This window comes from Haliaeetus leucocephalus, unplaced genomic scaffold (assembly GCF_000737465.1).
Source record: "Haliaeetus leucocephalus isolate CR32 unplaced genomic scaffold, Haliaeetus_leucocephalus-4.0 Scaffold848, whole genome shotgun sequence".
Taxonomy (NCBI): Eukaryota; Metazoa; Chordata; class Aves; order Accipitriformes; family Accipitridae; genus Haliaeetus; species Haliaeetus leucocephalus.
The window spans coordinates 4952543-4980384 of record NW_010973284.1 but is presented as its reverse complement, the minus strand read 5'-3'; the positions used below and the strand labels follow the sequence as shown (position 1 = coordinate 4980384).

At 36.9% G+C, this 27842-nt stretch overlaps 1 protein-coding gene across 4 annotated transcripts in view; it reads right to left on the bottom strand.

The window, feature by feature from the left end:
• The window catches only part of EPS15 (epidermal growth factor receptor pathway substrate 15), a 52389-nt gene that overhangs the window by 24113 nt on the left and 434 nt on the right, over positions 1–27842 (bottom strand). For 2 of the 4 annotated variants that reach the window (XM_010582396.1, XM_010582398.1), the window contains exons 1-12: positions 27054–27126; positions 20690–20731; positions 15524–15613; positions 15133–15180; positions 14023–14118; positions 13527–13592; positions 12944–13069; positions 12444–12503; positions 10634–10834; positions 8909–9054; positions 7855–8014; positions 4196–4281 (exon numbers count right to left, since the gene is read on the bottom strand). In XM_010582396.1, the coding sequence (XP_010580698.1) occupies positions 4196–4281; positions 7855–8014; positions 8909–9054; positions 10634–10834; positions 12444–12503; positions 12944–13069; positions 13527–13592; positions 14023–14118; positions 15133–15180; positions 15524–15613; positions 20690–20731; positions 27054–27086 (1154 nt within the window). In that variant the 5' untranslated portion in view covers positions 27087–27126. Of the gene's footprint in view, positions 1–4195; positions 4282–7854; positions 8015–8908; positions 9055–10633; positions 10835–12443; positions 12504–12943; positions 13070–13526; positions 13593–14022; positions 14119–15132; positions 15181–15523; positions 15614–20689; positions 20732–27053; positions 27127–27842 lie in introns of those variants that run through there. The other 2 variants (XM_010582399.1, XM_010582397.1) reach the window with 2 other exon arrangements.

Sequence of the window (27842 nt, the reverse complement as noted above, 5' to 3'; positions counted from 1 at the left end):
CCATGAACAAAGAGTCTCAATCTCAATAAAGCACTTCCATGGATCTAAATACAAGTCAGGCTGAAAAATACCTTCAAGTCCTCAGACACCCATCAAGCACAGCAAACATTAAGGCATATTATTCCTGATTGAAGATAAAAGAGAATAGATGACTAGGTAAACAAATACTTGTTATTTTTCCTGCTTGGGTATGAAAATTGAGCAGGAAATAGAAATGCAAGCAGGTATTCATGCTTTAATATACAGCCCTTCCACATTACTGTCACTGATATGCCTAAGAGACTGTCTGAGATGAAGATCACTTCCTTTGTATTTCAACGGAAGCCAGGTACCTAAACCTTGCAATCTGGACTATGCTAAGCAAGCAACAGGATACAATACCCACCCACAGGCAGCTTACACTGGCCAAATCACAACACAAACAATGAATTGGAAAAAATCAAGTGAAAGAAGTATTGTCAGGCAGAACAAGAAAAGCTTAGGCAGCAGTCTCAGGCAAAGGAAAACAAGCTGAGTGTATATAGTCTACACAACACATCCCCTTCTCCCTTCCCAGTAATGCATCTTTGTTTCAAAAAAAGAGACAACACAGACCTACTTAATTCACTAATCCTTCTGAATGCTTCCATTTCTTTTACAAACTATCTGGTATGCCCCTGTAGGAATGCTCAGCAACTGAAAGAACCAAAAACAAGTAACAAAATTGATTTACTGGATATGACAGATTTCCTGGATCACAAAGTCCCTTACCACATCAACACTTGGGAAAAAAAAAAAAACACCAACAAAAAAACCCAAAAAGAACTGTGGTCTTGCCAATAAAGGACACTTGTAACCAATTCAGGTCAATTTATGAAAGCGATATTATTTCCCTGTGTATTTTAATAGTAGTCAGGTCAGGAGAACCTCATATCAAAGAAACTAAAAGCAATTATTAAGAAAAACCCCAAAACTAATAGGTGGTTTCTCCAGTGCAGATACTTCATGATTTACAACCAAATAACATTAGTAAATGCCTAAGTTTTATACTAAATTGTGAACGAGTAATTTATAAATGGGAGCCAGCACATTGCAAATATTTGTTATAGCTGACAACCATGGAGTCCCCATGTCAGTAAATGCAATCAAGCCAAACATGAAACAACACTAGGCAGGCTTCTTGATGGCCAACACTTAGAACCACCTTAGTTACAAAAGCAAAAAAATCGTAGTGCTTTGCCATAATAAGTGACAGATGACTACTCACAGAGTTGGTAGCGTTATCTGCACTCACAGCTGCCCAACATTTCTTATTTTCACATACATTTGTAATTTTCGGAATTCCTAGTGTAGTAGTACTTCAGTTTAGCAACGCTAGAAAAAATGCCTAGAGATTGCCTTGTTTCTTCTCCCCTTTGTTCCCTGCAATCTCTTCAGCTGCAACAGCTCAGTTACTTCCAAACCAGAGGTTAGAAGAAATGATCTAGGCTACAGTAAAATTGTTACCATTGCTTTGCTAAGAAGCTGTAGATCTCTGAACTTTGAAACAAAGGCTTGATGTGAGTGTATGGCAGGGAGAGGTTGCCCTGTTTTTCTGGGGATGTTTTGCTGTTTCCTTACTTTTGAGAGACCAACTTACCAGCTTTATGGTCCTTTTAACCTGATTTATAGTCAAGACAATATAACTGTTGCCGTACAACATACGTGAAGAATGGCACCTCTGGTGAGATACACTAAGTTAAACTCAACTACTTAATACACTTGGAGAGGAATGTAGCATTGGTAAAGCTTGAAGAAATTCCACTAATTTGTGGGCCATAGCTAGCTTTGAATGCACAAAAGCAAAGCAGGGTTTGCTGGGGAAGAAAAAGGTTTTATGGCTCAAAAAATAATATTAAGAACATCTGGTCTAGCCTCCCACAATGCTGATCAAAAAAGCTTCAAATAGATTTCTAAAAATATAGTGCAACTGAAACAGAACTTAGAGACAGCAGTGCTGACAGGCTCAAAATGGTGCAGATTCCACAATGTCCCTAGGCAAATCATTCCCCCACCAGAGGGGAATTATCCTCGCTAATAAGTGCTCTGCATTTTATTCTTCATCTGATCCTCAACTTCCACCTTCCTGACATTGTTTTTGTTGAAATAGATTAAAAAGCTATTGGCTACCAGAAATCTTTCCCACACAGACTGCAGAGCCACAAACACATCAGCGCTGTATTCTTTGCTCAGTCTCAAAAAGCTATGTTTACCACACATTGTCATTATTTTGGGCATTTCCTCTGCTGCCTTTTTTTTTTTTTTTAAGTGGACTTCAAAAATAGATTCAGTTTCTATTACTGGGTCTCAGATATGCAGCTCTGGTGGATACTTCTCAATGGAATCATGGACTAGAATTATTACATATTGAGTTCTACAGCTGAACAATATATCTTGTTTAATAATGAACAAAAATAAGTTCAAATTACATTTCTATATGATAACTATCAAGACTGAAAGTGTAATTCACTAGTTATTACAAAAAATGTGGATTTGCCAAAGATGAAAAAGTTTCCTACATTTACTACAAAGATTAATCTGTTGCCTCACATTGCCACCTGTGCTTAGGGAAGGTGCAGAAAAGTACCAAAATACCAACTTCTACAGTGGCTAAAGGATTTGTAAGTAATCAAAAAATTAATTTTCTTGAAAAAAATAAAAATGAAGAAATTTTACTTGAGCCACAACTCACTTTATGACATTAAGTTTGCTAGTAATTCTCATTGAAACCACACAAACCTCTTACTATTATACTTCAGTTTGACGATAGAGGCTTAAGACTCTGATTGTTAATCCAGTTCTGTTCTCAACCTCTAAATCATATCAAAGTAAATTTCCCCTTCCTAAAAATAAATACATACTAATAGTTGCCCCTACCATATCTTCAACAATCTAATATCATGCAAATGTGTCTTAAATAATCGCCCAAGTATATTTGCCACTGCAGAAATGGAAGCAACGCCTTTCCGAAGGCTATGGTTCCTTCATACTTCACAGTAAGAAAAGAAGACACAAACAAGACTGGCTTGCATGTTAGGCTGCAAGCCCACCTGCAAGCCCAACTTCATCTAAAAATTAATGCTAGAGAACAATTTATTTCCCTCTAAAATACTAACAGCAAATACACACGGCTGTAAATCATATTTCAGGTTAATAAAATGTAAGAGTCCAAAATTGGAATTAATACAACATAAAGAACAACCGAGGAAGGCAGAGCAGGGAGAAGCGAGGAAGCAGTGGGAGTAATAAGAAGGAGAATAAGCAGCTGAAGTGAAAAAACATTTATGTATTTAGGAAACAGACTGTGCTTTGACACATTGCCAAATTAAATCATTCCTGCAAGTGACATGAATAAGACAGGCAGATTTCATCATGACAAAGCACCCTCACTTATAAAATAGTAGAATTAACTGTTCTTCATAGAATTTTTGGTAGATTTATGATAGAATAAAAAAAAAAATCACTAAAGAAAAATATCTGCTATGTCTTGAGAGTATGACAAAGACAATACAACATATATGGACTTCATTTTCTTAGTCACTTGAAGTCATCTTCTTAATTACCTTAGAAATAATTAATGGAACCCAAGGGTCTGCAGACCTCAAATTAAAACAATTTTTCTCAGTGTAACAGTTTGTTTTACTAAACAGAAGAGAAGCATGTCCACCTGTACCACCATCAAAACCCTAGTAGAGGTCCATATACAAACTGTCATCTTCCCACTCTCTACCCTACGTACTTGATCTTTCCCATCTCACTTCCTTACTGCCACTAGAAAAAAGTACTTAGAATTCCCTCTACAAATCAAAGACAACTAGTACTGACTAGTAGCATGGTTCAAGCATCCTAAAGATCTGCTCCATTCTCATCTGCCAATAAAGATGAACAAGTAAGAATATTTCCATCTCAGGATACTAAGATATGCAGCGCTCTGAAACATACCAAGAGGCATGATGGACAGACCTTTCACAGTCTTGCTGTTACTAAATGCACTCATCTGAGTGAACAAAGAGTAGAAGTGTTAAACAGTATTACAGGCATTTACAGACATGCTAACCTTTTATTTTAGCAGACTATTACGACCTGGTTTTCTCTAATGCATTGAATTATTTTTAAAAAAAACAGCAAGTAGCACAACTGCATCTAAGGCAAGTATGACTATTTCTCCTTTACCTACCTCTGCAGGTCTACTATTTCATTGTTTAATGTATCGAGTTCTTTAATTGCAGAAAAATCTGCTACAGAATTCGGTCCTTGAGTACTCTGAAAGATAAAAAAGAAATACTGTGAGTTTATAGTTTATGCTGTCCAACAACTATGTTTACTTTTTGTGACAGCATGAGCTATCCTCTTGTAACAACTGTTGGTAGCATTGTATTTCAAATCTTCAATCTTAAAAAACCCAAACCAGTCCAGATGCTACATTAACAGAACACAACACATATCCAATGCATCTAATAATTCAAACAGAGTTTGTCTCCTATAAAGTCTTGAAGGCATCTTCCACAAAAGTACAAGACCACCTGATCATACAAAAAAAAAAATCTAGTTCTGAAATAAGCTTTATCTTACAGTTAATGTTTAGCTGGCTTCCTAGCATTCATTTAAGAGTGGTTTGGTTTGTTTACTACTTTTATATTTATATTTCTTCACTTTGGTGATCCTCCTGTTGCAGAGTATAGACACTTATTTGCAATGATTTAAGTGATATCAAGCTCGTTTAATGTGAACCTCCAGAGTACTGAATGAAACTTTGATAACCAAAGTCATAGGTAAGTTACGCCCATGAGTTCCCATTTACTTAACATCTTTATAATAAGACAACAACTGTAATACAAATTATTTGTTTCAAAGAAGTACACATAAATGACTAGAGAACAAATGCTGAAGACACAAATTAGCAAATGCTGTAATTGTTCTACTGTGCCTTATCACAACATGAACATGTTTAGGAAGCCATAGTCACTGTAACTACCTTCTATAAATACATCAGTTCCTTCAAGTCCTGAATAAAGTCATCCAGGACAAACACAAAGTTCAGAGGAAAAGTATATACATATAATTAAAAAAGGCAAGTGATACACAAAAGTTTTTAAATGCTTAAGTTTGTCTAAAGATAAATCAAGATGCTATTAACTATGTGTTTATTCAAGCTTACACTCTGGAAAAAAAAAACCAAGAAAACAACAAGAGCCAAGAAAAGACCTAAACAGTAAGCCCGAGCACACTGCAGCAGAAAATATTATTCAGCAGAACTATAGGTTATTCATGCATACTTTACTACAACAAGTGGCATGAAATGAGAATAAAAAACCCATACAGCTATTCTGAAACTGGTTAGTGTACAGCTTCTCAAATGGGCAAAATAGCTATGAAGTTCAATCCTGTTCTAAAGGAATTACACAGGAGTTTTGCAGAGTTGCTCATGGTGTTCCAATGAGAAAGTTTTTACTTCTCCTAGGAAGGGGAGAGAAGGAAAACATGGAACTATTAGCTACAAGTACAAATTCTTTCCACACCTCCTTCTCTCATCAGTTAAAGAAATTCTGCACACTAACACCAGCATCAAACTTGAACAAAATGTAGTTCAATCTTATTTTCAATTGTTCAGGAGAACTGGGGAGGGGGGGAACAAAAAAGCCAACATTTTTAGCTTCAATATACAAGTTAACAAAGACAAAAGGTAGAACTACTTGCTGCCATTTACTACACTGCAACATGCATGTAAACAATGCTTTGAGTTTTTAACTCAAAACAGCAATAAAAGTAAATGACTGTCAAAATTCTTTAGGAGGAACTTGCATTTAAGTTTAAATTTTATGGCTGGTAATGCAAGTGCAATCTGATGACTACAAACAGTTCTAGGAAAAGAAACACAGCAACAAGTACTAGACTGCTGCTGTACCCCATTCATGGGATCTGCATTCAGGCCTCAAAATTGAAATAAAAGTTACACTACTGTGGTAATAAAAGTCTGTAAGGAAACCAAACATTCGATAACAGCAACATACATACATATGCATTCTGAACATCTACCAAGAAGGATCACAAGTTAACTTTCTGTACTCCAAAAACATAATGGATTACCATTATACTTACTGATATTTCTGCTACTACCTTTATATCGGTCAATTCAGAAGATGAAGCCTAAGGTTTTTGGTTTTTTTTACCATGTAAGCCACGCCACTTCAAGAAAACCAGCAAAAAGTCTATTTCTGCCTATTGCTCTTATCCTTTGGGTTCAATTCTTGAGCAATGATCTTGGACAAACAGGTTCTTTCATATCAACAACATCTCTTTTGAAAAAGTTCAAAATGAGCTGAAGGTTCAGCTCAATCTAGTAAAACAAATTCTTGGTAAGGATTTATAGAGCTAACTAAAAGCTAACTTACCTTCTTTCACAGTATTCTTACTCTTATCATTAATGTTAGTAACGCAAAAAAACCATATATATCGCACTGATGTCTTTGAGAGTTCTAAAAAAAATAATTTACACACACAGAGTAGCAGTAAACAACACTGATCTCATCTAATGTATTCTAATCACTAAATTTTCTGCAATATAATCAGTAAAACCATGGGTATTAGTCCTAATGATAACTGTCAACTGTCACATTGGGGTACTACTCTGTCACCACTTCCTCAGCAATTTCAACAGGGTAAGACATAGCACTTTCTCTTTTAAGTTCAAGCAGCACATATTACCAACAGGTAACAGCCACAGAGGTCTGGATTCAGGGAAGAACCTTGGGGTTATTCCCAGCGATCAACACTGGAAATCAGCAATAATTTGAGATCGCAACATACTGTGACACTTCAGAGAAGTGCTGTGCTATTTCAATGATTATGTAAGAGTCTTAGAAGGATGTTCATTATTAAACCGACAGACAGTAAATATTAGAAAAGCAAAGATTCTCTAACCTTGAGAAAGCAGAGTTAACAAACTGACAGAATAATAAGGATGAAAAGCAGAGTGGTGCAGAATGGAAAAAACAGTCCAAACTAGAAAAGAGACATAGAAAGGAAAGCAAACATACAAAAAAGATTAGTAGAGTTGCAAATAAAGCAATTACTTTTTAAAAACAGAATGTAAAAAGAAATTAGATACCAATTACAGAAACTCAAAAGTAGTGCCAAATTTTGAGTTTCATTTTTTCAGGTGCGAATTTTTCATTCTGTTTAAGAAAGTCGTAGAATTAGATCAATGTTTTGCACAACCAAGAAAAGGTAACTCGCATCAGACTTCATGATATGTAAAACATGTAAGAATTTGTGATGACCTTTACCATTCTGATAAATACAACTTGAACTGCTGAGGTACAGCCTACTGCTGGATTTAGATAGATGGCAATCAACAGACTATGAAGACATTAAAACTATCTGTGAAGTATAAATGGAGGACCATTTACTTTTATGACTTTAAATATATAACTCTAAACTGTATTTAGTCCACATTGTTTCCAGACTTCTTAAAAAAGATCAGTGTAAAAAAGAACTGTGAACTCATTAGGAGAAAAACATTGAATTTGTGCACATTATTTCAGATGCAAACTAAAATGTCTTTAGATAGGCAGTAGAAGGATTATTCTTTCAAAATAGAAAATAATGCTTTCTCAACATAAGATGTCTCCGCTTGGTTGGCAGGCATAATAAATGACAGCTTCATTTTGAAACATGGATGGAACAGTTTTTGGTCAATTCTTTGCACCTAAGACTTGTTTTCTTCCTGATATTATGATAAATTTTATGTATGTCAGTACTTGAGGTGCTTCTTGCATAGCCTTTGAAATTAACATTCTTTGAGATTTATACCAAAAACACCAAACCCATCCTTACCTTCTGTAAACTGACACCTCTGTCTGAAGGTGGAATCATCTCTGGAGTCAGAGCCTGAGGTGGATCAATGCCCTTTGTTAACTTCTGATTAATTAAATAGAAAGCCAAAGCAAACTGTTCCTTTGAAAGCTTTCCGCAGTCCTTTGTGTCACAGAGCGCCCTGTACAGAGAGGCACATGAAATAAATCCTCATTTCTGCAAGTACAGCCCTGTTTATTGTATTTGCTGTCATTTAAAAATGTGAAAATTGCTAGTGTGTATCTCCTCATGTAAAAAAATGTAATATAGAAGTAAGGTGTGGTAATAAATAGGAAACATTACTCAAACGTACACAACCACTTTCTCTTTGCACGCTAAGGTCCACAGCTCTGTTACAGCAAGTTCTGATCTGGTGAAAGGCAGAATCAGGGCTGTAAGTCACAAACACCACCTGAGTATCTGTAACTGAAGTGCCTTCTAAATTAGAGAACTTTTCAAAGCCAACACAAATTTTCCCAAATTTCCTATATTAGAGGTTGTGTTAACCATACCTTGGAAAAAAAAAAAAAAAGTTTTTCCTATCAGAGTGCCCTGAAATAGCTTATACTGGGGAAAGAATTAAAAAAGCAGTGGGTGTCACTACTAGCTGTAATGAAAGACAAGTAAGTTGTAGAATGAGATGGGCCATAAGCCTCGCTTGCTAAGAATTTTATACAGATGATTCTCTTTACCAGCATATGGATAGTATCAGTGTTTAGATACACAGCAACACTATGATGACTTTAAATACACAGGTTTAGCTGAAGTGCAGTATTTGTTTGTAACAATCTGTGTTCAGGCACTTTACCTCCTCTCCTAAGACATGATGCGTAGCATAAACCTGTTTGCCCCCAATTTCTGTCCAAAAGTAGAAGGAAATAAGTTACCACTGCTTATACAGAGGCCATGCTATTATATACAAAAAACAACTTTCACTTTGCAGAAATGTCAACGTAGCACTTTTCAAAAAAAGTGCTAGGAAGGAGCGAGAACCATGCCATCATCTAAACAGCTGTCATGGAAAAAAAAACCCTACCAGATATGTGCAAGAAGAGCAGAAGGCAGTCCCGTCTTCAAGAATAGTTCTCTGGCTTCCACACCTGACACAAATCCATCCATGTCCTTGTCAGTTTTCACAAAGATCTCATCATACTTAATTTTGTCTGCAGGCGATACAACCCACTGAAGCGGGTGGTGATGGAAGGGGAAAAAAGAAAATAAAACAAAAAACAAAACAACCCAGAATACTAAGATATACGCAGTTCTGTTTTCAGATAGTTACAGAGTTACATAATTCAAGGACTACAGCACAAATTTAAAAAGTGATATAGGTGCCTAGTTCATGAACCAGTTTTATCTTCCAAAATACATATGTACAGAGATCCACAAGCAACTCCAGAAGCAAAATATTTACATCAGTGAAGCACCAAGGCTGGTTGGTACTGCTCTGCCTCTTTGCCTATACATTCAAAACATTCCCTGGAGCCCAGATTTCCTCCCAGCATGGGGTTGTGCCCTCATCACTGTGCTCAGGCACAGTCCTGCTTACTGTCTGGCGCTATCAATTTTATTCCTCTTTACACAGCTGGAGACCGTTAGCTGCAGGGACCACTCAAGCCCAGACTGTTAATAGTTGGCACATTCTAAATTGTAGAATGTACCTCCAATCAAAGTAAAGATGGGAATTAGAGCCACTTCTCTTACTTCAGCAATTTTTCCAAACACTAAACTACTTTAAAGATGTTTGGGTTTTTTGAGTGAAAATGGCTTCAAGTGCATGCTTATGAATGCTAATTAATTTCAGCGTACAAGGACACTTAACAGGTGAATCCCAAATGGTGCTGTACACAAAACATACACTGAAACACTCATCCAGAATGGCACTGCTTTGTAATACAGACAGCAAGAGTTACCATCAGTCAAGTAAATTGCCAGATGAAACCTTGGCACCTCCAGAATTAAGATGCCAGTTTATAACTGATTACTCATATTTGAGTACCCAAATGTCCAAGCAGCATCTTATGCATTAAGTACTACAGTTCTTACCTCAGATTGCCTTCTCAGTTTCTTATTTGGAATAGAACTAGTAAGTTATAATCTACTCGGAAATACATTTTCCAGAATTCTGGATTCTAAAATGACCAGGATTAAATAAGATGTTTGGGGGAGGGTAAGAGGTGTCAAGCTTCTTAATAATCACATTCGGAACAAACACCAGATCTTGTGTTTAGGTGGATATACCAGACCTTTTGCTTCCTTTTCGTATTACTTGCATTCATCTATTCCATTTTCATTAACGCCTTCTTCAAATTACATGTGTGTGCACACATACAACTGCACATACATGCTTGCCACAATTTGTTCTAAGACTTGTCCATATTCAAATCAGTCCTCAGCCAGAAGACTTATGTTCTGCAGATGTGTACCTGGGCTACATTTTTAAACTCTTTTTCTTAATATTCTGACCTGTGAGTTGAGCTTGATGCCTTGAAATAATTAATTTTTAATATATCTTCAAAATCTTTACTAAATAATATTCTTTTATCCAACAGTTTATATCTGAAGACATCTAGAAAAAGCAGAACAAGATAAATTTTATACCTCTCCACCTGGTCTTCCCCTCAGCCTCCTCAAATTCATCAACCAATCAACAGGGCAAAAAGGAAACTAAAAACTGTATCAAGACTCTCCTTCCAGGCAGTCTCCAAAGCACAACATTAAAGCAGAAATATTGTAACCCGAAGTAACTTCAGAACTTTACCTGCATTAATGGTGTTTTGGCAGCTAAAATGCCTACAGGTGGCAAGGACTGATGAGACTCTTTGGTAGATGTTGAAGATGGAATTAATGGCATTGCTCCTGGAACACTGATAGGTTTTCTCTTGGATAGTGGCACCAAAGCTGCAGGCAAGGACATTGGCACTGGTTCTTTCTCCAAAGCACAGTATACCAAAAACATGGCCTGAACAAGAAAACAAGGTGTGTGGATGTAAATACATAAGAAATAAATGTATAAATTAAAGAATTAGTTAAGAAATAACTTCATAGCATTTTTTCATTATGTTTCTCCTTTACAAGCTCCCTCAACTGAATTGCAGCTTATTGTCTTCTGACCTATGTTTTTCATTACTACTTTCTTTTGAGGTTCAGCGCTTAGCAAATGAAATTCAGTATCTTTTAGAACTTTAAAATGATTCTCCTCAATATTACCAAGTTTGTAGCACCACTTGTGGAATTTTATTTGAGAGAACACTTCAAAAAAATTAATTTTAATGTATTCACTGTTTTTCCAGGAATCACTATTCTTTTATTGTGGTTGTACGTTTTAATAATTTTATGACTGTTGTTCAAGACACAGAACTGCATCTAAACCAAATCTTATAATAAATTAAATTGATATAATCGGTAAAGTATCTCAAACATTTTCCTAGAGCATATCAATCATCTGATCTCACAGCTAAAAGTCTGAAGAATTACAGATTAAACACAGGAAATCAAATACAGTAACAGTTAACTACTAGGGTCTTAAAGGAATTGGTTTCAAAACAAACTCCATCATATAGGTGCCTGAAAATGACTAGAACAATATTCAAGAAAGCAATTTTTACACTTTTATCCTTTCTCAAAAATACACGACAGCAGAAAAAGGTAAATTCATCATATTTATATTACAAAGAAACAAAGAAAGGTTTTGATGTTGTCCGTAACATCAATTTTTGGAAATTAAACAGGTATTTTTAATTTTCTTTTTAGTTTATTTTTTAATTTTGACTCTGAAAGCATGAGTAAAAGTTTAGTTTGTAGAAATTAAAATTAAAGGCTGGCTTTAGTCCCACCTGAGGGCAGAAAGGTCATATTACTTTCTCAAGATTCTCGCAACACAGAATGCAGTTAGGATATTTTGTTAGCTTTTCCAAACCTTTAAAGTTAGGTTTGATATTTCTCTACATAAAATGAAACCGTCTCCTCCAGCATGAACACATAATTCCTTCCTCTCCAATTCACTTACATGCAAAAACAAGCTGGAAGTTTTGAGAGAAAGTTGATGCATGGCTACTATCACATTCAAGACTTAGAAAGACTTCAAAAACAAGAGCCTCCCACTCTCTTCTCACTTGCCATCTCTTGGGTGAAATGAAACTTACTTACCACTTCTTACACTATTTCATGAGTCCTGGCATTAATAGTGTTAAAATTCTAACTTGCTACAAACTTCTGAAGAATTTATACATAGTTTCTTTAAAATTTTCCTCAAAGTTATCTTGAGACATTCAAGCACTAAAACACTAAAGGTTAAGGTAAAACTTATTCACTGAAAACACTCAGTCCTGTGGGACAGCAGATCACAGGTTTAAGTTTTTAATGGCTCATTTAGCCCACAAAGAAAGTTACTGCTGTGTATTGAGAGACATTCAACAAACTGACAGAAACATTAAATAGTACTAAAACTTGATTAAGGTCTCGGAATAAAGGCAATAAATTAATCACACAGTCAAAAATTAATACACAATGCATCTATTTTAAACCCCTGCCATTAGGCTTTCAAAATCCAAGAGGCAGAAGATACTTACAACTGCAAACTCATCTCGATCCAACATTCCATCACGGTCAATATCACTCAATTCCCACACCTACCAATAAAAAGCAGAATATAGGGATGTTTGCCTGAACTGCAGCAGTTTCCTATTTAAAAACTCATTAAAAACAAATGTGAGAACAGCCTCCCCCCACACACCCTAAGTTCTATTAAGATTAACAGCATTAGTTTTCAGTGAGCAACATACATTCATATAAGAAGAGAGATTGTTAAGTTGGAGACTGAGTGCACTAAGGGCACCCTGACCTAAACCAAGTGTTAAAGCAATACACTGTAGTAAGAGGCAATCTATCAAAATATCAAAAGTTTTGGGGTTTTTTTTACAGTTTAATAGTTATACATGTGGCCACTCCATAAGATAGTATTTAATAGTTAGGCTCATTACTACAAATCTTCAATTCGAAAAACAGATATTGCTGAGTGTAGCACAGTTGTTATTTGTGAATTAACAATTAAGAAGAAAGATATTCTTACTCGTCCTAGGATATCCACTGGCAGTTTCGAGTTAAGGAGTACAGGTTTCACCTTATCACCCGACAACAGTCCATTCACAGGATTTAGACTGTCAAAAATAGCATCATACTTGGCCTTGTCTTCCAGCTGCAGGGGCAGAAGAAACATATTACTTATGGAAACAGTCACGCTCCTAGCCTAAGAAGTAGTAGTTCTTTCAAAAGTGTTAATTTTAAGTTACAGTTGGAAACACACACATTGCAGTTCCTGATGCTTACAAATAATATCTTTTTCATATTTTCTTTTAAGTCAGCTAAAGAGTCATCCAAAACCCAGTGAGATTTATTCTTCAGTTATTTTCACAGCTTCAGGTAACTATTCCTTTTCTTTTGTTTCAAATCTCTAAACATGAAGATATTTCCCCAAGGTCAGGTGTTTTTATCAAATTAGGTCTACTAGCCCAATTGCAGATTTGACATGAATGGTAATTTATCGTACTTTATGAACTACAGCTACCAGCAGCATTATATTTTTCTTGAACAGACTTAACGTCTTCTTGCAAACCACATCATAGTTCTAGGTAATAGCCTGATCTTTATTTTACCTTAACAGCCCATGGTACATCACTTGATGCTGTTCCACTGAGTAGCAAAGGACTACTAGTATCAGTCTAAGGAAAAACAGGAAAAAAAACCCCACATTAGAAGACACATGGTTCTGACCTTGCAAAACTACTCCCGTATTTGAGAAGGTGTTCCTTCTCAAACCCAGAACTGCTTTTTAGGCACTCATACTTTAGTTAAGGATACCACTATCTAGAGTAAGAAATTTACAATGTTTCTTCCATTAAGGACAATGCTAATAGAACAAATACCATATATATTCAAATTATACACAATTTTATAGTCAAATCCCCACTAGAACATATAGCACCTTATTCTTATTCCATGCTGCTTAATTTTCCCCTGTTGTAGGGTCCTATTGCCCTACAACATCACTTTCAGAAGTGTTTGGCATTTATACCAAACATTCCTCACTGTTCACTTAAAAGGAGTTCTTAATAATGAGTCAATAGGTTCAATTAAAAAAAGAAATCTTACAAATCTTGGTGGAGGAACAGGCAAGTTAAGACTATTCAGGGAAACATCCAATCCGTTCTGTGCACATGCTACAAGTCGTAAAGCCACAAAAAATTCCTACAGGAAAAAATGAAATTTTAAAGGATTTATTATATGAAAATACTCAAATTTCAGAAGAATTAAGAGCTTTTCTAGTACTGCTATATATACAGAGCATTGCGAATGGCTTCAAAGGGGGTCACAAAGTGACAGAAAGCAGCAGTCAGCCACTGCTAAATTCCTCCAGTGAGGCAAAGTTTGTGATTACTAGCTCCAAGCATTTAGTAACTTCCTGGCTAGTGTAGTCAGTTCTCAGCACTCAGGTCTTCTATGGCAGAGCAGTAAAAATTTAAAGTAGCAATTACAGCTCTTTATCTTGGAGGAAGTGAGTTGATCACAAAAGTGGCAGTTGATGAAGTGGGAGGAAAGAAAGGTACAGCAATGAGAAAAATGAACCAAATGAAGTCTGGAGGAAAAAAAAATAAAATTGGTAGATGCCACAAGCTGCTCCTTTTCCTAGCATGGGATGAAGTAGTTATGTCTCTACAGGCAGTTATTTAAATAACTATAGTTCAAACCAAACAGCAATGCACATTAGAGCTTTTCAGTAGCACCACTGATACGCAAGTCTGACTGCCATACTGCTCATTGCTACAACTTTGGAAGAACAACTCCAAACAGAATGTACTAATGTCAAGTCCACTAAAATTAGATAAATAAGAATTTTGAAGATTTTACTAGAATTTTAATTTCCACATTCAATTTCCTCCAAGATTAAGAGGAAAAGTCACCTTTGTAGTAAATACAGTATATCAACCCTTAAATTACTTTTCAGTATATTGTATTGCACAGCTACACAGCAGCTCATTTTATGACTTCCAAGAAAAACTGATGAGGAGCTGAAGGCTGTTTAATTTATTGTAGCTTACACTGAAGTGGGAAGTACATATCTAGTTCCAATTAGAAAAATCTGAAAAAAAACCCAAATCAGTTAGAAAAACTGCTTTCCTGATCCAGAAATCTGAACTTTCATCTTTTTTCAAGGCTTGCTAATGGTTAGAGTAACCTCATACATCATATAAATAATCATACCTGTTTATTCAGGATACCTTTGCCATCAGTATCAGCTAAGTCCCAAATCTGAAACATAAAAATAATAGACACATAAGTGTTCCACAGGAATGAGAGGAAACTGACAAGTTCTCACTACATTTAACAATGCATTTGTGGATGAAAGTTCAGGTCTTAACTTTTATGATAGCACTTATTTGTGGTGACAAATTTAAATATCATTTTAATTTCCACCTTGAGCTACATACATAGTAGAATAAGCAGGGACACTGAAGCTGGAAACCATTGGATAGCACAACTGAAAACACATTAGGGAAGATCATGTATCCTGTAGTACCACTAAGTATTTTAATTTACACAGGATACTAACTGAAGCAAGAGACAGGATAATTAAATAATTGTCATTAAATACCTTTCCAAGTACCAAATCTGTCAATCCAGACTTTTTCAAGAAAACAGCTGCATCAGAAGCTAACACTCTTCCAGCATTAGCAGAATCAACCTAGGGAGAGAAAAAAAAACTCACATGATAAATTAGCTTTTGAATTGATGCAGTCTCTTTACACAGGCTCTCAAAAAGCTAGCAAAGAAGAATGCTCAAGTTAACATAGTCACTTTGAGAACTATCTTTAGACTTTTTTTGGAAAAGAAAAACTCCCTTTCATTAATAATCATGTTACATTAGAATTCAGACATTTTGACCTAGCTGCTTGAGATTTAGTATTAATAGGCAGGCTTTGGAAGCTGTTATCTTAAACTAACACTGCCAAATTTAAGACACATTATGCATATATATCTAAGCATCTTTCACACTCTAATATGTTTTACAATGTTCCAGAAAAATACACTATTATCCCCATCTGTCTGTATACAAGTAGAGACACAGGGAGATAACAATTTTTCCTAGATGACCCAGTTTGGGGCAGAAGCAAGGAAGGTAAGCCAGGTCTCCCAGGTCACAAGCCAGCACCCTAACAGAAGCTTTAGATTAATTCCACTTAAAAACTGAGGTAAAAACACTAATACATATGCAAACAATCAAATGTCCACTGCTGTAAGTTTCTAACCATTGATCATGCCTGGGTTTCAAGTTCTCCAGTTTCAAGTACAGACAAAGGCTCAAGAATTTCTCACATTATGCAGTAGATATGGGAGCTTGTTCATATTAGGCCATCATGTGAACCTATCTAATTAGCCCTTCGTAATCACAGGATTTTATTCATGATGCCTGGAAAACATTTGATTTGTAAGGACAGAGAAGTCCCTGAGTTTTATTACATTTAATTGTCCAGCTCTGAATTCATTACTGTTACGGTCTGAAAAAGAAGACACTGCTTGAAGATACGTTTACCACCCTAGAAGAGGGAAATGCTTACTCCCTGAAGTGAAACTTCTTTACACAATGAAGAAGTCAGTGATAGTTTTGGCAGAATATCAACCAGCATGCATTTCCTCCTGGATCAATAGGGAGATCATTAAAATAGATCGTTAGCCAAGTTCCTAAGCGAAAACAGTACCTCAGCTATAACTTCAGGTGGAAGAAGCAAGCAGTAAAACTTACTTCACCTACATGAGGACAAGGGAAATAGAGGAAAAGCTGTGAGTCTTTGAGAGTCTAAACCAAAAGGATGCCTAAAAGGGGCACAGTATGGAGAGGAGGACTAAAGGAATCTTCAGTCAGTTCAAACTGTCAGGCTTACTACGTCACACAGGTAGCTGTACAGCTCCTCAAGTTCTAGAGATCAAATAATATATTGCATTTTATAGAGAAAAATAACATAATATTATCTCCAAAAACAGAGTCTTCCCATCTATGATCAGATGAGATGCCCTGAAATTCTGAAGACTTTGCGACATGATAAACATTTTAAAGGACAGGAGAGAGGCAACAGAGGTCACTTACTTTCCACACTTCCTGGAGAGAAAGAGACAGAGATCCAAAACTGAAATCATACAAATAAGCGAGCATGCATGGAAAACTGAAGTACATGCACAGAAAGAATAACTTGATGCTGGCATTAGATTTCCCAGTACCCCCTTTTGAAGATCAGTGCTTTTTGAGCACTTGCTGAACACTGAGTCATCATGGCTTTCTTTGAAATAGCCTGAGAATGCCTAGTGAAAACTAGTGCTTCAGACAGAACAGAAAGTTTGGGAATACACAGCAAAACACTTCATGATGATATATTGCATCACTTACAGTCTCATAGCTTTGTGTTTAAACAAAGACTATATTGAATGTTTTTGTTCAGAACGTAAGACCAACCTTCCAAATTCACAGGTGCAGCACACACAAGGTGCTCAAAGCAAACAGCTCCCAAGATGGGCTCGGAAGTAGCTAGTGAAAGACTGCTGAGAATTTATCATTTGGAAAGCATGCTGCAGCAGATGAAGGTTGTCTTAAGACACTTCTTCTAAAAGTGAAGAAAAAACTCTGAAAGCAATCCCAAAAGCATCATTTAATACGAAAGTGAAAACATCTTTTGTTTTCAACATAACTAATATGATTCTACTTAGGAGAGGTTGTTTCCTATAACTGAGGATTCCCTGGTCAGGACAATAAAATTACAAGCACTACAGTGTTGTAGTTAGCCTGCTCCTCAGATTTTTTAAAAAATCTAATTCAGTCTGTATGGGAGTGCTGCTCATATTATAGGTAAAAAGTTGCCAAGACACCCATCAAATCCCCTTTTCAGTTAGTGGAGTTGACCTTGCACATAAGCACAGTAATCTTGGCATCCACTCAGAAAACCTCCAGCCTAGGATTTTTCTACTCTTTAGGGAAAGTCACAAAGCAACACAGTATCAGCTGTGTTTATTTTTTATTTCCCCACCTCCAACCCAGAGGAAGGTGACTTTAAGGGATTTAAGCAAGATTCTTGTTGAACCCAATATGGATACAGTTTCTTTTTGTGGAACTAATGACCTAAATTTTAGAAACTTTTTTTTTTTAAATGGCCGATTTCAATTTCTGTACAAATTCCTGAGCCTTGCATGCTGGGATGCAGGTAGTTACTAAGCATTAAAATACTGCAGAAAATTGGCTTACATTTGACTATCACACTGAGAAGATCGCTGGTGTTCGTCAGTTATAACCAACTTTGTAGAGCTTTTTCTCTGATGTGCAAAAAGCTGTTTTCATAGTGGCCAACAACTCTCTTGTTTCAAGTTGTCTTTTGTAAGGCCAGAATGATTAAAAGTTACAAACGTACACCTGACGTCATTAGGTCACAAGGTAACAGTGGTAAGTACTTCAACTCAGGATTCATCAAGAATTCATCAGCAGCTCAGGCATACTGCTTACCTGCTACACTGCATCACATGATTAAGTAATTTCCTTCCACTTTAACACATGTATTTACATGTATCCTTTAACCTCACCCTGTTTTGAGAGTCAGTCTAGAAAAGGTTAAACAGAAAAACTTTTGTTTGAAAGAAGCATGTCCCCATTGAAAGGTTAAGATTTCAATTGGATTTTAAGTACAAAGCCCAGGATTTATACCCATTTCACAACACACGTTATGCCAGATTAATTACTTTAAGTTTGTGATAGAACTGGAAGTGTACTAAGCATCAGAGCTATTTCAGGTGATGAATTTATTCTCAAGTTGCATGGAACACTCTGAAGCGCTTCCGGTATGAAAGGATAAAAATCATACTCTACCAGCACCATAGGACAAAGTGGGAAATGTCTTCTAACATTTCTATTCTGGAAGTTGACATATCCTTATCTAAAGGATGGAAGGAAAAAGTTACCTAGTGCAACTGAAAATCTTTAGACACAGCTACTCATTAGGACAAACGCTTGCAGAAAAGAGTTTGACTGAGCAAGTCAGAAAATTAATCCTCTGGAAAACAAATCCATTGGCACAACTTCACTGACAGTAACATCACGTTTAAGGAATCCCCATTCCTGTACACTACAGAGACTGCTGGACAACAAACAGTGCTCCAATTTCACTAGGCTATATATTCCAACAAATGCAAGATGCTACGTGACTTAGGAATCAGTATCAGGTTTGTGCTTAAACTTAGTTTCTTTATCCAACTTTTTGCTTCACACTTCAGTAGTTAAGCAATTGCAGTCAGGAGGAAGAGACAGACAGGCATGTGCCAAAGATGATAACATGACAGTGACAGCAGTACTGAGCTAGGAAACTTAACGTGCAAAAAAATTAGTTCCTTGCCTTTTCTTGTGACCTTATAACGATCACCATAATATGGGATTCTCCTAAGGCTTTTAATCCAATGCCTAGAGACAGACACACAGTGGATTTGTCCCTCAGACTGAAGGAAAACTTTGTGAGGGTGATACTATCTCCTTCAACCTTCAGGAGCCATGCGAACTTAGATCAAGGTAAACTCTCTCTCCTTGCTTAGCGATTTCAAATCTGCTACTCTCCTGTAGTGGAGAAAAACCCTTGTTAATGTAAAATAGAAAGCTCAAACTTTCCAGGCATCATAGGCTGATACACTTTAACTGCTGTTTTATGTGCTTGATAATGGGACTAATCCTCTAAGCACAATCCAAAAATAGAGCATGGCTAGAAATCATGGTCTTCTCTCTTCCCCAGCAGATAAGCCTACATTCTAATATTGATGCCCAAAAGAAGTTCCTAAATAAAGAGGTCATATACACTATATCCTGTCTTAGGACAAACAGACAGGAACATTACCAGTTGCACAAAGATAAAAAAAAAAAAACTTCCTATACGGTTGGTTTTTTTTTTTTACAGTGTTCATCAATTACTCATCAGGTCTTTCTATTTAAAAAAAAAAAAAGATCATTTTTAATTGTTTTATACAGTCATTCATTTAGTTTACATTTCCTTGAAAGTCTTCATATTATTTATGTTCGCACAATAATGTATACTATGCACATGATACAAAATATTGCTATTATAGAGTAGTTGAAACAGCTGTTTTTCAAAAAAGCTGTATTTACAGGAATTAATACACCTTTTTTGTGCTGGGCCTAAATATAAAAGACAGGTGATACATAAAATTTTTATTATTATATTTTCATATATATGATATTTTATTTTTACTTTATAAAGTCAAAAGATTTGTATCCGTTGAGTGAAGCTACAAGGACTACATGCATTCTTTTGGCGTTCAGCAGCCTTCCACCCAAATTTCACTCCTTACAGCATCCTGTAAGAACCTCTGGGGATGCTCTGAGAGAGATGCAAGTCTTACATAACGCTGACTGCACTACAAACACAAGAAATTCGGTTTCACTTGTAAAAAGGAACAAAAATCTCAATATAGTATTTCACAAGAATTTACTCCATTCCAAGAGCTAACAGTCTGTCATAACTGTAAAGTGATGTATGTCATATATACCTGGCAGTTCCCTCGCAAATTAAATAAGTTATCTTACAACCAATATTAAATTTATACTGATATAGCTCAGACCTAAATGTTAGCTACTATAAAAATATATTTTAAAGCAGAATAACCTTCCCTGAATTTTTATTGTTTACACACTGTTGGCCATGCTGCAGTTCATAGCAAAAGAATATTCTTTCTTTTAAATACAAAATAAAGTTTGTTCTTTCAACAAGAAGATACATACCTGTCGATAGAATTTCTCATACACAGGATTTGCACTTGATAGCTATAAAAGAGAGAGAGAGAGAGAGAGAAAATTAACCCTAAAGATCCATATTTCAACTCCTCTCTCCCTGGATAAATAAAGATATAAAACAATTCCTATTGGTCTCCAAAGAGTCATTAAGCATTTATATTATTCTATTTATTCTGTAAAATGATGAGGACTATGACAGCTCTTCATGCTGTAACTTTTAGAAGACTAACTTCTTGTTTTGAAGTCAGTGATACTAACCACTATCAGATTACTATCAGACAAGTCACCAGGTTAGGCAGTATTAAACAAGAACTCTTAAGCAAGATCATCTATAGGCAAAAGAAGAAACCTGAAACGATACAGGCTAGGAAGTGCTCTCTAATGAGTACAAAGCAATATAATTTTGTTATCCACTGCACTGTTCTTTAGAATTTAGTGTCATATGCAACTAGTCTGTAAAATTTTCAGGTATCCAAATTAACTCCTGGATTCACAACTAAATCCACAGCAATGGAACCAAATTAAGAGAGAGAGTAATATTTTAACTTAGATTTTTGTAACTGGAATCCTTGCCAGAGATAAATTCTATCTTAATTCCACTGCCATCTACCAGACATTCAGTGCTCACCTAAACTTAGGTGGACAAGGATAAAAGAGCTTCTTTGGAAAAGGCTCTTTCTTTATGAATTTATTTTTAAACCATTCTTAGAAACTCTAAAAAAGCCCAAGGCCTGAAACCATGCAAAACCTACTATCTTGGCCTATACCAAATACCCTTGCCCTAGAGATTCCCAAGAAATGTACTGTTCCGGTTACCTCTCTTCCCCGATGTAAAAACAGGCACAAAATCAGATACTATCTTCATGAAGTACGTGTTGCCTAAACCAAAGATTGTGTGTATGACTGGGTGCATTTACGCAGAGGATAACCCTAGAATTATCACAATGTGTTGCCCTCACAAACCCACATGGAACAACTGAGCATAATACAAGTTAATTACACAATATGTACTAAAAAAAACCCTAACCACCTAAGTTTGAATATCATCCAAAAATAGAATTCTCCCCCTTAAGAGGAATATAATCTTAAAACACAGGATTTACAGACCTTTGTGTAAACTGAATCCAAAAAGGTAGCTTTGGCTTTAAAATTTAGAAGTTTGCATCAAAATATGGACACCAACAGTATTCTAGATGCTGTCAATCATACAGTTGTAGAAAACACTTTACTACAGCACATATAAATGGTGACAGCTTAAATAAAACCACATATATTTTCCTACAGCAATAGCTAATAAAGTTGCTCTTTTGGCTAAGCACTTAGATGTTCACAGGTGCCGATTATCAAAGAATATTAAGAGAGGAAGTTTGGTAGAAATCAGGGGTTTAGTGTGATCCTGTTCAACTACAGAATGTGTGCAGTATCACCAGAACATCCTGAAAGATAAATTATAGAAAATGGCTAGAAATAACAGGAGAACTTTCATTCACACCTTGACATCTGCTCATTCAGCAAGTACACTGCCCCAGAGACACTCAGTTTCTTCTAAGTGTCTGATTCTCTAGGATTTGGGTTTTTTGGGGGGTGGGGGTGAGTGGTGAGGTTTTGAATGTTTGTTGGGAGGTGGGTTAGAAGTACCTCTCAAATAGCCAGACATTAAAAATCACTTATGCTGGGAAACCATCATTTGTATTCACTCCAATTCCTCAATTTATATAGCTTACTTAACCTTGCTCTGACTTTGCTCTGGTACCCAAAGACTTTTATTTTTTCAGCCATCAACTAAACAGGCATTTACACATCCCTTAAAATAGCCTGATGAAATATATTCTAGTTTTGCCAGACTTCTGACTACCATAACACCAATATAACAAACAACACTTTCAACCACTTTCCAGCATGCTCCAAAGCATACTGTACTTTCCTAACTAAACCTCAAATGCTGTACTTACCAATTCAGCTACACTTTGAATAGCAATCTAGAGGGCTAGTTCTCCTAAACATTCAAGTATTTTACTCACTAAGTATTACTTTGTTATAATGTAAAAGAAGAGGCACAGAATCAAATTAAAGCTATGAGCAGAAAACTAGAACAGAGTTGGCCAGTGCATATGCTAGAAGTATCAATTCTCATGCATCATCCCTCTTGCCCAATATGACCCTTTGTTCAGCCAAGTGTTTCATTATTACAGCCAAACCAATCATTGTCACTCCTGGACAGGAAACATCATGTTGAAGTCCTGCAATGAAAACACTAAGTGCAAAACAATCTTTTCATTCAGTACTTAGAGTACGAGCCAGTAATTCTTATTTATTTCATTAGTGTTTCCAATACTCATTTTAACATCAGTATCACTCCAGTAACTGGAACTTCCTGTGACGCCAAATAGAATAATAGTAGTAAAAAAGTTTCCCAGGCTATTTTACTAGTAACAGACTTGCTTTTCCTTCAAAGTATACCCCACAATAAAACAACAGATACAAATATAGTCTAGGATATGCTTCTGAGATAAGCACTTTCAAAGTGCTGCTGTAGAATTTACCTGGCAAAATTCTTTTTATAGGATTTGTAACAACCAATTGCAGAGAGTAAATTCACCTTGTTTTCAATACAAAAAGGAGGGAGGGAGAAAAGGTCAGATTCCACAGCATACAAAAATAGAAATACAATATTATGACTCCCTTTAAAAGTTCATCACTTCTAAGAGTAACATCTGTTCTAGTAATTACCACCTTTGTTACAAACCTATGAACTTTAGAATACTAACCTAGGCAATAAAAAACACCTTCAGCGATACCTGCCTTTTTCATGTCCTGTTGTCAATCAAGCCTTTATATCCCCATGTTTTCATCCCTCTAGCACACTGCCATTTAGGTGTAGTAAGATACTACTACCAGTCTGTCCACCCCAACCATCCACAACCTTCCTTTGCACAAAAGGGTTTAAAAATAAACCGAAAAAAGCTGTCCATTGAGGAAAAAAAAAACCTTTCCCTTTCAACCCAAAGGAGAGAGAAGGGGAGAAACAAGCTATTCTATCACAATTAAAATCCAAAATACTGCATTCTATCATGATGCAAAGCTCTAGGATTCGTTTTAAGAGTTTCCAGGCCAAACGACACAATCTGGTCATAAATGTTCTTCGCGTAGTCAGCCAGCCAAAAAGCAGGTAAGTTTAAGGCAAGCTGGTTTTCTTACAATGCCTTTTCCAAACAATAATCAACTTGTCTCTTTTTCCGCTATTGCTTTACTGTCTTATCTGAAGTGTTTCGTGGTAAAAGCTTTCTACCACTTTCCATTATATAACTGAGCACATCTCCTACAGCAATAACAAAAGTAAAGATAAGAAAATATTTACTATAAATTTATATACAAATATTACCACATACTTCAAAATTCAGCACTTTCAATCCCATTAAACAGCTCAAGCATGCACAAAAACTCTGCCATCTTCTCTCTGCATAATTCAGAATGGTTTGACTTCATTTTCAAATCACTACAGGAAACCTCCACCATCTTCTAATCAGTACTGAACAAAGCCTGTAGAACATGAAAGAGTAGCTCCGCTGCCTTTTTAGATGCAGCTACTCTCCAACATGGTTGATGCAATTCAATCAAAACAAATTAAGTTCTATCTGCCTTAGGAACAGTCACCCTCCTCTATACTCAAGTTTAAACACACACACATGCATACTCAGATTTCCTCGTCTTTCATGGAGGACAGAAAGAGGAACAACAGATCTCTCACTCCAGTAAAAAGAACAAACTAAGATCCTATTTTATCATTTTGTTGATTCATTAAAAAAAAAAAGAAAAGAAAAAATCCAAAGTTTGCCAGAGACCTCAAAAGCTTTGGCTCTACATTATATGTAACATATATATTACTATGAGAGTGCCATTCATACTGCAAGTATTTACATCCTATGTATTCCAGTAACAAGACATTAATCCTGGCAATGCCTGCGTTAGACTGGTATCTGTCTAGTTTAGCCTCAGTTGTAATATTCAATGCTTCCCTTCAACAACAAAGCACAGTGTTCTGGACTCTGTGACAAAATACTGAAGTTTAAACTGAGACTTGCAGCTAATTAGGATACAAATTGATATTACATGACTTTGTCTTGTTTACCAAAGCAGTTCATAACTACTTTAAGACAACTACCACATTTTTCACAAGAAGCATTTCACACCATCAGGAAGACAAACACAAAAAGTTATCTTCCTATTCTCCCTGAATATTTCTTTACAGTCCTTCCCCAAACTGTGAGCTTCCCCCTCAATCACACATAAGCAGCTTTTCAGAATAAATCACAAGTTCAATTTTCAAGAGCAGCAAGAAGGTTTTGAATATCCCTATCACACCAGCTTTCAACAGACATAACCTCCCCACTCTCAACATGCATTTTCTGCGTCTTCAGTTTTCTGTTCTTGCTCCCTAAATGAAACAGGCCAGATAAGCAACTGTCCTCAGCAGGTCAAAAATACAAGTCCTCATATTGGCTATAGCTTAATTTGGGTTTTCCAATACCAGATGACAATTTGTGAGATAGCAATGGTTCCTTCTCACTGATGTTGCTAGGTTGTTTCCAAACTAAAGGCAACCACAACAAAACATTCACTCAGTAGAAGTTTCCTTAGAAGTTCCATATTAAATTCACAGTTATGCTCAGACCATAACACTTACTGAGCAAATGCAAGTGGAAACAAGATGTTGCAGAATGGGTTCAAAATGGGGAGATAAAAGAATCTTCAAATTATTAATAAATTGGGGGGAGTAAGGAGAGAGAATCACCTTCAATTTATTACACCAAGTATGCTTGAAAGAGTGTTGCAAATTTCACTACAGCTACGCAGTCCTGAAATATTTTTACTAATCAGCCAACAGAATACAATTAGCACCAAAAAGTTTCAAATTACTTAAACAGAGCTTCGATATTCAAATAAAGGATGTCTAGCCCTCTCAGACATTGCAGCTGCAAAGTCATCTGAAAATACCCTAGTCTCATTTGGAAATACCCAACCTCCTAGCCATGTTAAATCAGTCAAACCAAACATGGGAATGGGAAAAGAAAATTTGACACAATTGTGAGCTTGACTGCAGGTTAATATGCCTCTTATTCTCTGCACGTGGTCTACAGCAGAAAGTAGCGATCTGCATACTTTTTATTGCTGGTGTTAGTACCTGATCTAACTGCAGCGGGTAACTGTACCCCCCACCCCCTATACTGTCATTTTCACTTCCTCATGCTCATCTAAACAGATTTAGAACACTTAATTTGTTATGACTTTTCATAACCCTGGAATTCCAGAAGTTAGAACTTATATTGAAGAAATTATCTTTAGGCTTGCTTGACTTTCTAAGATGATTCTTATGCAATGCAAGAAGAAAAAAAACGAACAACAAAAAAGAAATCCCCACACAAATGGTCAACAACAACAGAAATAGCTTCCTCAATTTAACCACTGATGTAAGCTGTAGTCACAATGGTTTTAAGGATACTGGTGATTTTTCTGCTTCTGTCAACATTATCGCCTTTTTATTTAGTTCCCCTTCCGTGTGACCAAAAAAGTAAATAAATTCTACAATGAAAGGATTACACTGCCTGTAAGCAATAATGTCTTGCTGTAGAACACACCAGAGCAGACACTCCTTCCCTCTCCCCAAATAAAGAGCCAGAAGAGCCCATGCCTTTAGACCAACAGAATTAAGGCTGCTGGTCTATGAAAACTCTTCTCCTCTTCAGTAAGGAGATGTTCTAAACTTTTTTCTTTTGCTTGAAGACTGTTGAAAAAGACACAGAAAAAGCTAACCTAACATTTTTTAATATTAAAGCTAGCTTTCACAGAAGGTACTATACTTTGTAACTATATATCTTTAGACATGTTTATTTTCTCCACATATTTGAAGTTCATCTTTTCAGTGAACTATCCTCCTTTCTTTCCTTGACATAGTTGATGATTTTCTCAAAAGTCGACTACATGAGTGAGTAACTGCAAACTGAGTAGCCTTGCTGCCAAGTTTTTAAGTTTACTTCTATGTGCTTAAGTGATTCACGCTTATTTACCAGCTTTACTTTCTGTAAACGCGACAATTAATTATCAGATTGAAACATCCCAAGCCAGGAGAATGTGCACCAATAGGCCTGCCTCAGGCTTATGTCAGGTAGGAATGCAAATTTCTCATGTCACTACTAAACGAAACAAAAAAGTAACAAAAAGTGCAGTTTATTAGCTATGAAATCTCTGGGGAATAAATAAGACAAAGCCCTAACAGTACAGAATTACGTGTATGAAGCAATTCTGCTACCATCAGGAAAAAATGCAAGCAACAATTTAGGCAAAGTGAGATCACCTGAGCATGAAATGGTGCCACGATTCTCCACATTTTAAGACCATCACCTGCAAAGCTCTTCACTATCAGGGACCTGTACAGGCAGTGTACAAAAATGGTGTCCCCATGCCACGGGGCCCACCAAAAAGGTGAAATGACTTCTAAGCGATAACCTTCGGAGCTAAGTTTCAGTTAAACCAAGAAATTAAGCTCTCCCTTCCAAGCTAATCTTCTCGCACGCTGCCGGTTAGCAGGCTGACGCTGGTATACCGCCAGAGAATCCCTCGGTCCCGTTTCTCCCCGTGCTGCCAGCTGCAGAGCTCCGGGAAGCGAGCGGGGAGGCAGGCAGGGCCGGCGGCTGCCCGCACAGGCAGCGGGGCACGGTTACCCAGCCCAGGGCTATCGCGTTTCAAACCCTCGGCGAACACTCTCGTCGTCTCCGAGTTCACCACCCGCCTTCAAAATCTACGGGGCGGGGTTCGGGGGTTTATTTTGCTGTTTAAACCAGCCGTCCTGTGTCGTTAGAGAAGACAAAAGACCAGCCGCGATTACGGCCGCCGCAGCCCAGACCTCTGCGGGCTGCCGGGCGCGACCGCGGCGCTGCCCGCCCGGAGGGGCCGATTCCCGGTCGGGGGAACGCCCGCGGCTCCGGCAGGCCGGCTCCCGGCCCCGGGCAGAGACACCTGCAGCCGGGCGGGATCTCGTTTCGCGCCCGCGGCGGCCCCGGGTGGCGGCTCGGGGCTCTCCCACACAGACAGACACGCACACACACACCCCGCCCCCGCCCCCCCTCAGCCGCCACCTGACAGC